The sequence below is a fragment of the Camelus dromedarius genome, chromosome 2 (assembly GCF_036321535.1).
Source record: "Camelus dromedarius isolate mCamDro1 chromosome 2, mCamDro1.pat, whole genome shotgun sequence".
In the NCBI taxonomy this organism is placed as follows: domain Eukaryota; kingdom Metazoa; phylum Chordata; class Mammalia; order Artiodactyla; family Camelidae; genus Camelus; species Camelus dromedarius.
In genome coordinates this window covers 72,301,313-72,314,923 of record NC_087437.1, presented here as the reverse complement: position 1 = coordinate 72,314,923, position 13,611 = coordinate 72,301,313, and the positions used below count along the sequence as shown (strand labels likewise).

At 40.5% G+C, this 13,611-nt stretch overlaps 1 protein-coding gene across 1 annotated transcript in view; it reads right to left on the bottom strand.

Moving 5' to 3' along the window:
* Positions 1-9,914: 9,914 nt before the first annotated feature.
* The window catches only part of CCDC80 (coiled-coil domain containing 80), a 32,191-nt gene continuing 28,494 nt past the window's right edge, over positions 9,915-13,611 (bottom strand). Inside the window, exons 8-9 of the mRNA XM_031455780.2 lie at positions 11,507-11,587; positions 9,915-10,420 (exon numbers count right to left, since the gene is read on the bottom strand). Coding sequence (XP_031311640.2) covers positions 10,074-10,420; positions 11,507-11,587 — 428 coding nt within the window. The 3' untranslated portion in view covers positions 9,915-10,073. The remainder of the gene's footprint in view (positions 10,421-11,506; positions 11,588-13,611) is intronic.

Sequence of the window (13,611 nt, the reverse complement as noted above, 5' to 3'; positions counted from 1 at the left end):
AAGTGCTGAGGAGAGACTGTATCAGCGGGATGTTTTAGAAGAGAGCCCATCATTGATACAGAAGTTGGACTGAGTGATTTCTGAAGTCCCTTCCTGTTTCCAGATTCTCTTCTAAGTGGTTATGACCTATAACCAATGCACTGAATCTGCTCCCTCCAGAGTTTTTGAATAACCTTTGGTTGGACCACAAGCATGGCCTGCAGTGACCTGATTCCAGCTCTGTCACTGGTCCAAGGACCAGACTTCCATCCAGCACTACCTAATCCTGAGGGGAAGCCGGATGTGGCTGTTAGTTATAGAGGGAAAGATGGCTTTGATTCAGGATCCCAAATCCTTGGCCAGCTGCGTCCTGCTGCCGCAGGTTTTCAGGGTCCGTGTGCAGAGAAGTCCCTAGGGGAGAGTTACTTTGTTTATACCTCTAAGGCTTTTTGCATCTGAATCCCCACATGGAAGCCCCGTTGCTTATGAGCTGGGTTAGACCGTGTGGAGCTGCCGGGAATCCCTTCACTCCTGTACAGGCCCGACCTTCACCTAACACCGCCCAGGTCCTCCTTGGCAGCTCCTGCTTTAACCTGTCTGATTTTCCCTGTGAACTCCTCTACTTTCCTAGTGTGGAGAAGAGGCAGAGAAAGTCAAACCCAAAGGAAATAGAGTTGTTTTCCTTCTCTAAAGCCTAGAGCAGACTTTCTGAAATTGAGTTATATATATATATATCCCTCTTTTAAAGGAAAAAAAAATTGCATTGATCTCAGTGTTGGCCCTTTTTCTACTTGACTATTATTTCAGTGCATACAGACATACTATGAAGCACAAACTTCTTGCTTGTAGTTTTTATACAGAAACCAAAACAAATTCACAATTCAAATATAAAGCTATAAAACCAGTAAATTTTCAATTCAAATAGGGATTTAGTGAGAAAGTGGTATTTCGCTCAAATGGAATCACGATAAACTCCCTAACAGACCTGCAGAACTGTCCTCACTTGCTATTTCCCTTGCTTCAAGCACCATCCTGTCTGCCAAGATAACGGAAACCTGCTGACACTGCTGGTGATGCATTTAATCCTGCTGGGATTTATCAACCCATGTCCCTAACAATCCCATACGGATGTGGTGTGAGTCAAGCTGCCAACTCCCACAGGCCTTGATGCCCTGGAAAGATTTTTAAAACGTCAGCTTTATGTGTTCCCTGAAGCTTTGAAAGAACTCACCAATAAAATCGCCTAGGCTTGGCACTTTTGTGAGGAGTATGGTTTTTTTCCCACAACATTCTCTCTTCCTCATCCTCTTTTTGGTTCACTCTTGATCATTTATATTTTGCTAAAAATTTAAGCACCCAAATTTATTTGCACAGGAAATAAATTTATGAACTTATGAATATTCTCATCATTCTTTTTAATTTCCTCTTTATAGTTCTATTTTCTTTCTCATCTTTAATTTTGTGTATGAATGGTATCTCTATTAGTTTTTAAAAAATAAGTTAATGAGCAGTTTCTAATTAATTTTTACTTTATTAAAGTTTATCATGTTTTATTTTTCTAAAGTTTGTTTTGTTCTTTTTCCATCTTACCTACTTCAGATGCATTTATTTTCTTTCTTGTTTGTTAATGAACATGATTATAACTAGTAGAAAAATTTCTGGGAGTGAGTAGATTTTAGGCCAATCCCTAAAGACTATAAAATACAGCATTATCATTATTATTATTTTCTAATTCTGTTTTGAGTCAAAGGTAGTATGAGTGAGGATTTTACTCATACTTCTGTTAACTTTTAGTTTTTATACACTTGGTTAAAAGATTAGATCTGTCCCCTTTTGTTATTTGCATATTTTTACTGAACTTATTATTGTAGTTTGACTCATCCTTTATGCAACAACTTTTCTGAGAAAGTTGGTATTGCTTTGATATTTTGAACCAGTTTGAAAGTTTCTTATCATGTTTGAGATTTATTTAACTTGCATTTCTAGTCTGTTTCATTGCTAAGTTACTTTTACATTTTTAAAAGCAAATTTGGAAGCTTATTTATAAATCTTCCAACCTCAAAAATTAAAATATGGTCATCAACTCTTTTCATTGAGAGATGAGGAACTTAGGTTTTTGCGTTTCCTCCCAACTCCCAGTTTTTCTTAATAAGCTCTGAGAATTTCATCCAGGTCTGCTCTACTGTATTGCAGCTATGTTAAGGCAGGTGTTTCCACCTGACCATCTCTGAAACTGGGATGTTTTAAACAACGGTATGTTGCAATATCTGCTGCCTTCTGGCGGTAATGACGACGTTGTCTCTGCTTGCACACGCAGGTGTTTGGCGTGTCTGGGTCACAACAACTTCTTGGAGTTTCAATCAACAAACCACTTAAGGGCCATTTGAGGAGAGGATAAGAGGTTGTTGTCTGAAAATCTTTCATCGATACCCCCCAGTAAGATCAGGAACAGAACATGCCAGCATCAAATTTTACCGAATGAGTGCCAATAGCTCGGAAGATGATGGAGATAGCAGAGAATTTTTTAAGGAATTGCCTCCTCGTCATCAGTTCTCTCAATGGCGCAGAGGACTAATCTGTCTGGAGAACCTCAGACACCTAGGATTCTGCATTAAAAAATGATTCAAGAGATTCTAGCCCGAAATGGGAAGATGTTTTAGAAGTAGCTTAATTTTTTTAACTTCTAGTTTCCCTTTTTATGTAATCAGAGAATGCCACCTGATAACTACAAGGTCTTTACAAGCTCTTTAAACAAATTTGAAATAAAAATTCTAAACTAGAAAAAAAAATATGTTTAATTATGTTTCTTAGCAGGACACAAAATAGTGGTGCCTCTGAGATTTGATGCTGTCACGGATATGATGAAATGTGGAAGTTCTTTTAAAAATGTTTTATTATGCACCTTTTCTTTCAGGAATTAATAGTTTGCCTTTTAGTTTGTAATCCCAATTATCCCAGCTAATTAAACTTTATTTGTTCATGACATAACTTCCTCATTCATAACTTTTTAATGTCAGTTCATCTCTGAGCTGGGAGCTGTCTTAAAAATAGACTTTTCTCTTCTGAAAGTGTTTTTGGCTGATACACTTCCTGAGGTTTTTGTTTATTTTTTACTTTTTTAGCATCTAATAACTATTTACTAATTGCAAACTTTTTCTAATCATATTATTGATCAAAGAAGTTTTGCACTTTTTATTACTTTCTATAGCTGTTTAATATAAATGGCAGCTCGTCTGAAAAATAATTCTTGTCACCCTTTTTTCATCAGAGATCTCTTTTTTATCATTTAGTGTTGCCAGGCCCAATATTTGCCACGAAAGGGTGTAGGTAAAATCTCCCCTTCCCAGTTGGTCTTTTCCTGGACCCTGAATGCTGTCTTTGAAGTTCTGCTAAAGGTTAGAAGCTGCTTAGAGGAGGTGGGAGGGAGGCAGGACCATAGGAAACTACCAGGAGGGAACTTCCCGGGTGTGTACTTTTCCTCTCTTGGTTGAAAGTCCTGCTTCGAGAACACGTTCCATGAAGGTAGTGGTGGTACTGTCTCCTGTTGTGGGGAGGGGGTATCACCTGAGTTTGTTCCTCTGAGGCTGAGCCCCTCCTAACCTGCTAGGAAGTCAGGTTCAGCAAAGTGCCTTGAAAGCAGCACACACTTCTCTACAGCGCAGTAGGCACACTCCACTCTACAGCTACAGTGCAATTTGCTACTAGAATTTTTATATTGTGTACTTATATGCTATACATTCTTATATTTCATGTTACATACATGTAACTTACTATATGAAATATTTTAATATTGCTTATTTTGTAAGGTTTTATATGTAAGATTTACACACACTGCCCTACTGCAAAGATTTCCCATGTTGATTTATTAGGGAGGACTCACAGGCTCCACAGAGCCCACTCACATAAGACTTTTATTTAAGGAGAAGGATATGGTGCAGCAAGAAAAGGAGAGTGCAGACACTGCAGATCCAAGAGCGATCCCTTGCCTAAGCTCCCAGGGGTCTTTATTTATACTCAGAGACCACACTGTCTCCAGCTTGAACCACCAAGACCTGTGGGAGGAATCTTGACTTTGGGAGAGCTCAGAGTAGAATTTCCCAGGATTTTTATGCCTCTCTGGCCATGTAATCAGCCGTGTTTACGTAATCTATTAGGCCAGTTGGAAACCATCATTAAAGAAATTAACCCTGAGGATCCCTAGGGGAGTTTCAAACTTTAAACAGCACATCATAAATCCCACTGCCCTTAACGTGGCCAAGAGTTAAAAACCAGATGCCATTATGCCCCCAAACATCAAGAGAGCTTTTCCAGTCTAGCTGCAAACCAACTCTGTCTTCCATATGTATACCCTTATCTCCAAACCTCCTTCCTTCAGTTAGGAAGTTAGATGGGTCAGACAGCGGAAAAAAGGGCATAGCCATGTTACTTATCTTTGGCCTCTCAGCCACAGCTGGTCCTTGCATGGGCAGTAGGCTGCAAGTGTGTTACTGATCCTTCCTAGTGCCATTTCCCCAAGACGGTGGTGGTAAACAGACGCACATTACTCAAAGTCCATGCTTTGAGATTAAGGCTATTCCTTAGTTCAATCTTCAAGATTTCATCCATAAATCCACTATTTATTGTTCATTTTGGTTGATTTCAGGGAAAGGGGTAGTGTTTATGAATGAAATAACATGAGTGCCACCATCTTTCCATGGACAACTCCTAAATCTGGGAGAGGTAAGAAGCTCCCAGGAGAAGCAGTGCCTGCACTGTGAGTATCCAAAAGCCACTGACCATGGTGGGCATGGATTCAACACGAGGTACTTGCTCAAATCATGTGGAGCCTGACAGGAAGAGCAACATAATCACTGTAGCCTCCAAAAGATTGAAGAGCTGTCATCACTCATCTCTCCCTGGTCCCTTCCTCCTATACCTCCTCCCCCCAGTAAGGACCCATCATTGATTTTTTTTAATAATAGACAATTTTTTAGAGCCGTTTCAGATTTACAGCAGAATTGAGCAGAAAATACAGAGTTCCCACATAGCCCTCCCCACCCACACATATATACTCCCCTATCCTCAACATCCCTCATCAGTGTGGCATATTTGGTACAACTGATTAACCTACATGGACACATTGTTATCAACCAATGTCCATAGGTTACATTAGGGTTCATTCTTGATGTTGTACATTCTATGGGCTTTGACAAATGCATAATGACATGTAGCCACCACTATAATTTTATACAGAATAATTTCATTGCCCTAAAAATCCCTTGTGCTCCATCTATTCATCCCTCCCTCTCTCCTTCTCCCCAAACGACCCATCACTGATTATATATACTATCCTATAATTAACTGTATACATGACAGTTCCCTACTAATCTGTACTGGGAAATGTCTTTTTCAGTTTCATATTCCTGAGTTCTAGCAGAGTACATACACAATAGTATAAAGGCAATGAATGTTTGAATCATCATATAGCTTGAGCATAACTTGAAAACTAGAATCTCGGTTTAGGAACTGGAATGACTAGATGATTCTCTACACACATGAAGACTTTCAGCTATTCCTGATCAGGCCTTGCCCAATTTGGGCGTATTCCTGCCTCTGCCTACCCTGTTCTAATTTGGCTCTCTAAAGAGTGTTCATGAAAAGGGAGCAAGCCAAAGGTAGAAAAGAGGGCTAGAGAAGATGAACAGAATGATGGTGGAGTCCCCAGGAGTTTATTCTTCCTCTAACTTTTTTGGGAAGGAAAGGGAGTCTTGCTTCCAGGGATTAGCAATCTTTTAGAAATGATTTGCCAAGCTGCTCCCTACTGCTCTCCTTCAAGGATCTCCTTCTGTGCTGTAGATGTCCTTGGAAAGGGTGGCACCTTCAGCCTGGGGGTTACACCTAACCAGCTGTAGCCCTCTGTGTGTCAGAAGAGGGCTACAGCTGGTTAGGAGAGAGGGGCCTGGGAAAGGAGAAAAGGATCAGGAGGGAGGAAAGGGATGCTTAAGGGAGAGGAGGAAAGCCAAAGAAGATATTGCCCAGGATCAGTTTTAGTTGTTTAAAATCATCCCACCCCTTTACCCAGCCCCCTTGGCACATGTATCAACCCACAGGTTGTAAGGTGGAGGACCACTCTTGCTTTCTAGAAGGAAGTACTAACATTTAAGGTCTCTGAAGTCTGTGCGGGGACTGCCCACGTTTCCAAACTTCAGGTGATGAGTGTGGTCCCTAAATCAGGGAATTTGTGTTGAAGAACAAGCATATGCCTTGTTGAAGAAACTCTCTAAATGTTCAGGAAGCTCACAGTCCTGGCCAGCCTGAATTCCTTGGATGTTCTAGCTGGGCTGTTAAGGCGATGATGAGGGTTTCTGTGTTTTAGAGGTGATGACCCGTTCGGATCTCAGCCGCAGCAGTGCACTGCGCTGGGAAGAATTCAGCCAAGTTGCTTAATCTCTTTCCCTATTACCATAAAAATTTGGAACTGGTGAAGTCTGGGTTCTCTGAGAATTTAACCTTGATTGGATCGTAGAAAGTCTCTAAGCTTAACATTCAACTCCCTAAAGGCCAGGAAAGATTCATAAATGTCACAGAGTTAGAGAAAACTTAAATATCTAGTCCTACTCTCTCACTTGGAGATGAGAACGGAGTCCCAGAAGTTAAGACAGGGCAGGTGACTCTCAGGTCAGGGCAAGGAGGAATGGTTTCCCCCGGTTCCACGGCCTTTTTAAAACAACCGTCAAGCTCTGTTACAACTGGCCCTTTGCCCCTCACCAAATGCACTGTAAAGTGCCTGACAATTACTTTTTTAACTGTAGCGTACAGGACAGTTACTACAGCCTTGACATTAAGCTTTTGATTGTCAAGGCCTCCATTTTAAAGACACTCACATCGAATAAACATATTGGCAGCTACACAATGGTCACAGATCCAGCAGCCCCACGAGTTCCCTATTGGAAAGCCCTGGGCAACCGGGGTACCAGACCGCTTGAGGGGCCCCACTTCCCCTTCCGGTGCTCTAATCCCACTTTCATGTTTTAAATTCACCAACAAAGAGCAAACCCGCAAAACCCTAGGCACCCCACCTTGAACCCCAATGCAGGCTCTCTCCCCCGTCTGTGCTCTCTCCTCTCTCTACCTGCAACCTCGCTGTGTGTATCCTCCAGGACCTGTGAGGAATGAACCTTGTTTTTTTACAAAGATTCTTGATGGTTGGTGAAATAAAATTCGTATTTTATGGCAAAATGAGAAAACCTTTAAAGTAAAATTTTCTTCTCCCATTTGGGCTGCGTCCCTCCCCATTAGTGTGTATTGTGCTTCTGTATTAACCAAGCCTCCTTAGGAGATAACCTTCCTTCTTAATCTCATCCAGGGTCACAACTTCTTAGGAAATAATCTTCCTTCTTAATCTTGTAAGGGACCACTATGACCCAAGACTCACTGCTCGCTTTGTATATGTAGGTCTGTAAACTGTCAATAATGCATCATCACTTGACATATAACCCTTTGTCTCCAAGGCTTGTATAACCATGCTTTGATCTCTAACGGATGGGACAGCCCTTGGAGCTTTCTGAAAGACTGTCTCCCAGGTTATACTCCTCAGGTTGGCTCAACTAAAAGCTCCCATTTCTTTCTTAGATCAACTCTTGATTAATTTTTTTGTCAACATGGTTGTTGCTGAAGTGTGTCTGGTGATCATAAGAACCACAAGGGCCGGTCCGACCACAACACTGGCTCCACAGGGGAGACACCTGTAGGGGCTGCCCCACGTAGCACAGACCCAGGTGAGGGCCCCAGGCATTCCTAGCTGACAGCACCACCGTGGACAGGCTGAGACCACCAGGAAACACCACCCCAACCTTGATTTCTTACATTCTTAATAACATGTTCAGAACTAAGGGGAAAGTCTGGCATTGGGAGCTTGGCACCCACTCTGAGAGGACTAAAGAGAAGGAGTCAGCATTTTCACTGAGCTTCATTTGACATTGAGAGTACTCACCAACCACACCCTCTATCTGCACACCCCAAACCATTAAGTACAGAGCTGCCGTGGAGGAGAAAGGGGGAAAGAAAAGCAATGGGCAGGGAAACGGGAGTTAGTGGTGGCAGAGAAAGGACAGAGGTTCTTTTTAAGAGGCTTCTCTTTTTCTGGAATCTCCATACAGTGCTGAGTACTGAGATCATCAGCCAGGGTCAGCTGGGGCCACCATTCACCCTAATCCTAGGCTACTTTTATCCTCAAGGCTCTCAGAGCTGAGAAGGTGTGAGCTTCATTGTTAACTCTATTCCAGAAAATGAGACCAGCCGGGCTCCACCGACTCCCCTGGGCTGCCAGCCTCTGTAGCAGGGGAAGGACCTATCTGCTGAATTAGTACTCCCCTCAGAGCCCTGGGATTTCTCTGGTGAAAAGCAACTATTGGAAATTCATGGAAGGGAATCATGAAAAACAGTCACTTCGGTGAGGCTGTGTCCATTTCAGAGTCTTCCAGATTTCCCTAACTCAACTGGTGCTTCACTTTCTAAATTCCATGAATCCATAATCTTTCTCAGAAACCATATTTTATTTGTTTCTTACCTTTTGTTGTTGTTGTTGCTGGTTTTTAGAAGGAAATGCTTTTGTAGAAAAGCAATACTCAGATTTCGAACCACCTGATCTATATCACTCCAAGACAGATTCAGGTTACCTAAATCTCCAGTCCTCCCATTTGCCGACATTTACTCTATATTTTTCCAGATTATAGGATTTGAGCACATCACCAATAACATCTTCCTCTGAGTGTGTTTCAGCCCCTTTGCTGAGCTACGGCTTATCCTACAGAATTCCAAATGATTATCCACAACTTCGCCCACTCATTAGAGGAAGGAGAGTTCAGATGCATTGCTGATGAGAATATCAGCATATATGCTTGAAAAACTTATCTCAGGTTATGAAAAAGCATTGTCTTCCTTTGTGTACAGGAGCTAGAAATGTATTAATATTATTCTCTAAGTAAATTTTCTATTATTCCTATCTAACTAGTATTTTTGGAAGATGAAATAATAAAAATAATGTTACTTGGTTACAGTTTGCTGAAAAAAAGAAAGGTAGGAAAGAAGGAATGAAGAGAAAGAGGGAGGGAGGAAAGGAGGCTACTTAGTTTATATGCCATATGTAAAACATAAGTGCTCTATTTCACAGACAAGGATTACATTTTGCACTCCAGCTACAATTTTATCCACTCTAATTTAGGAACATTTTCCTTTGAAAACAGAACGAACCCCTGAATGTAATCCCTTTCTTGGTCATTTTATTTTACAAGGTGCCAGTACGGGAAAAGCCCACCAGCAGTGAGGACGGGAGCCCGGCGTGTGGAGCCCAGGTTTCCCTTGCCGGGAACTCCGTGGTAACTAACAGAACGCTGAAGGGATCACCTCTAGCTGCAGGGCCAGATTCTGGTGGCGATTCAGAGGTTCCTTCCCCCTGCTCTCTCTCTGAACAGACACTAAAGATAACAGAAGCAGAGCAGGAAGTGGCTATGATAACAAAGCTGAGCTCTGGCTTTCCCCTGGCTTTGGCAGCCAAAATCACTGGACTCCTGTGGTATCAAGCCTCAGCGAGGAAACTCACAGGATAAAGTAGAGTCATCTTAATCATTTTTAGACTGACAGGTCAGAAAGGGTAAAGAAACCAGCTGCTGTGTCTGTTTCATCTGCTCAGCTGTTCATCTGAAAACCTCTGTGCTGTGATCTTTAATTTCCTTTAACAATCATAGTTTTCACTTACCAATTAATACTAAAAAAGAGTAAAAGAGAGGTATAAATACTTATTCTACAGAATTTTGTATTCCAAATCATGTCCACCATGTTAAGAAAAGGAAAATATCCATTTTCAATGCCATTATTCAGCAGCAGATCCCCACCAGTTAGAGAAACTATTCTTTTAAATGTCTTTATGATGTAAAGCTTCAATAACAACTCATGAGTAGGCAAAAGTTTGCTATTTATTTAATCTTGGAAGAACACTGAAAGAAAAAGGCAGGGAATGTAGGCAGTGTGGAAAAACTCTCCTTTACGTAGCTGGCCACATGTGCCTTTAAGAGCTGCAGAGAAAACTGGCTGGGGCTAAGGTTACATATTTCTGTTCAGTAAGGGTATCCATGGTGGTAACTCTCATGGTGACGGTAGTCATCCTGGTAACCATCCTGGTATCCTTGGTGGTAACTATGGTAACCATAGCCTGCATACTCATCTTCCGGGCAGCGCATCCCCAGGGACTGCTGAATGGCCATTTCCTGTCTCCGGAGTTGCATCGAATCAATTAAATCATACACAATCACCATGGACCACATTGGGGAAGGATACCAGGATTTCACATTTCCATCTTTTCCGACTAGAAGCATGGAGAAGTACTCTGGGCTCACTTGAAAATAGTTACGTATGTCTTTCACCAAATGGGCTGGTACGTCTTCTCGTTCCACAACAGAGCTCCCTAGAATAGGATTAGAAAAGTTGTTAGTGAATTAAAGAGGCAGCACTCAGCAAAGCATCAAAGTGAGAAGAAACAGAAATCTGTATTCACGAGAATAGAGAGAGGGCCCAGGAATCTGTTCTTTTTAGCTCAAAAATCCAATTAAAGTTTGATGGTTTTTCTACTAGAAATTAAATGTTCCTGCCATTATGCAACATTGTTAGTGTCAAACTTTGGGGCACATGATGTCTCTTTATGGGAATATTACAAAATGTAAGAACAGTCCCTTCATTTAATCCTGGCAAGATTAATTTCTTTAAAATTTGTCACTAATAAAGATTACATTGTTAATATTTTTAAGTTTATTTCCAATTAGCTTAGTTTCTTCTTTGCAATTACCGTTTTCCTTTTGATGCTGTTGTCTTTATAACAAAAACCTTATTTCATTGTCAAAGGTGAGAAATACCAATTACCTAAGAGCTGGATGAATGTTTTTAAACTATTATGATTAGTAAAAAGAAGAAAGGGGAGGGGAAAGGGTGCTGAGACTTCCTGGGTGCCCGCTGTCTCCAGCATTGTGCCAGGGACTTTACACACATTATCTCAGGCAAAGAGCTTGGTCTTGGACGGAAGGACTGGACTTCCTTTCTGAAACCTTTAGTCACAGGTCATTTTCTTTTAGCTTCTCTGAGCCTCTCAGTCTATGTCCTCATCTGTTGAAAGGGAATCAGTGAGATATGACCTTTGTGCCTCATAAAACTATTGTGAGAATTAAATGAGATAATATAGATGAAAGTGCTTTGCAAACAGATAAAGCTCTATGCAGACAAAAAAGAATTACAGATTTCAATCAAGAAAATGGATACTTTTGCTGTCACTTAGCAATGAGTTTATGTTAAAAACAGTATTAGTGCTTGTGCCCCACTTCCCCTCCTGCTACACGCATCCTGTGCACACACACACACACACATGCACACGCACATGTGAGAACGGAGGATTTAGTGACCTTTCTTCACCTGAGGGGTACACCCGCTGCTTACATACAGCCTAATACAATTTAACTGAATTTATCATAGTTCATACCGTTTTAAGGCAACAATACTTTACCATTAATCGGAAACAGTTCTAAAACGCCCCCTATTTCCTCTCCAACACCTAAAAGCTTCAAAATGGTTATGTGGCGCAGACCTGAAAGAAAAAAGGAATGTCGTAGAATTCGTTAAGTCCTCCTTCCAAAGACTGGACGTCTGAAAGTTAAAATTTTCTAAGTTTAAAAAGAACATAGACCATAACCTGATCAGGTAAAATAATTCATTTTTAAGTTTTTCTATTAAAAAAGTATTTAAATACTTATAAAACCTTGAAAAAGACCAAGTGCAGATTTTAGGATTAACAGCAGGGTCAGCTGTGGTTTTGTTTTGTTTTTGTAGGTTAAAATAGAAGAATTCGCTCTTTAAACTGGGATTCTCACTCTGTCAAATGACAAAACAAAAATAAAGCAATTGGAGCTTTAAAATATCTGAGATGATCTAAGCTCATTAGTGTCCCCCTCCAAAAAAAAAGTCATGCCTGAAGTTGTAACAGTTAACATGGGGAGAATTTTTAACTTTCTCTCAGAAGAAAGACCATAGACCCCAGCCATCATGATTGTTTAAGAAATCGTTCAGGCTTTTTCAAACAAAAGGCTCTGGGTTTAAAGGACAGGTTCTTATCACTTATTTAAAAGACTCAAAGGGGTAGCACTCAGGCAGGCACGGCTTGCTTCCCACCCTCAGCTAAAGTTTCAGGAAAGGAGAGAAAGTCATGCCTTGGTAGCTTGTTGGAATTCTTTTGAAGACGCAGCGCACGTGAGGGGATTCAGAAGAAAGAACACAGGAGGACAAGGGGGCTGTCGATTCATCCTGTCAAGGTTGCATGGTTTAGACAAAATCCCAGCCTAGTCACACTAATAGCTTGGAACCAATAAATATGAATGTTGATGGTGCTGATTGTCCAGGGCAGAAAATTGAAAGCAGCCATGGGAGGCTCTTTTAAGGAAAAGCTGAAATCCAGGCAAAATGCTATTCCAAAAAATTGTTATGGCCTTTACTCTTCTCCCAGAGAAGGGAAGCATTTCTGTTCTACATTTAATTTTTCCTGGAAAACATGACTTGCTCACATTTCCTGTCTATCACAAAAGAGTTTGACTGAGGTTCTGTGTTGCAGATACACAGAATGAAACCCCACCTAATAGCTGCTGCAAAGATGTCTTTAGAAAATGATTAACAAACCATAATTTTATTTATATTCTTATAGTGGAGAGTCATTAAATTCTTTAAGAACTTCTGTCTTACACAGAACTGTTGGTAGCTATGAATAATTTAAATTATGCTTAAGAATACTGGCACAACCAAATCTTACATATGTTGATATAAAGTCATAAATAGGGGTGTAAATAAAAATTCACAAATTTTCTAATTGTTCTTACTGTTATGAGCTTGTTTTCTGCCTTCTTTTGAGTTATTATTTCACATCTTAAAACTGAAATGTATTTATAATTTACAGTACTGGGTCATAGCAAGGGCCCAGGCTCTGTTAATGCTTTTTAAAACTTATACCACCACCCCACCTTTTATAAATCAAGCACAGTTTTATAACTAATAAATGATTCTTCTTCCTGATAGAAGTATCAAAATAATACATTCACCTATGTTCCAAATATGAATTTGTTAATCTGTGGCCCCTAGCTACTTCACTCTCCCTGCCCCATGGCTCTTTCAAAATTCTTCCTCTGCGGAGGTGTATCTTAAACGAGATTCAGTGGTGATTTCCACTTTTGAAACTGCCATTATCTCTTTGGTCCACCATTGAACTTAGTAGTAAGTTCCCAATATTATGCATTTCCTTTTTATATGTCCATATTCAAAATGATGTTAGCTCTTTCAGGCCAGTGGGATTACAATGTTTGGTAAGGAAAGCATACATTAGTTTTCAAAACATTGAGCAGTTCACTACAAGTAGCGATAATAATAATAAATTGCAGTTCTCTTTGACCTGCTTGTCTTAAAACATAAGGTTCTGTTTACCAGGTCCTACTGTCTTTTTGGTGCCCAATTAGAGATCAAAATCCTTTCTAGGAGAATGGCAGTATGTGCTTCAGTTCCTACATTAACTTCCAAAGCCATTCCTGTTTTACAAAAGATGTTTAATCTATGGAGAAGGACTCAGTGTTG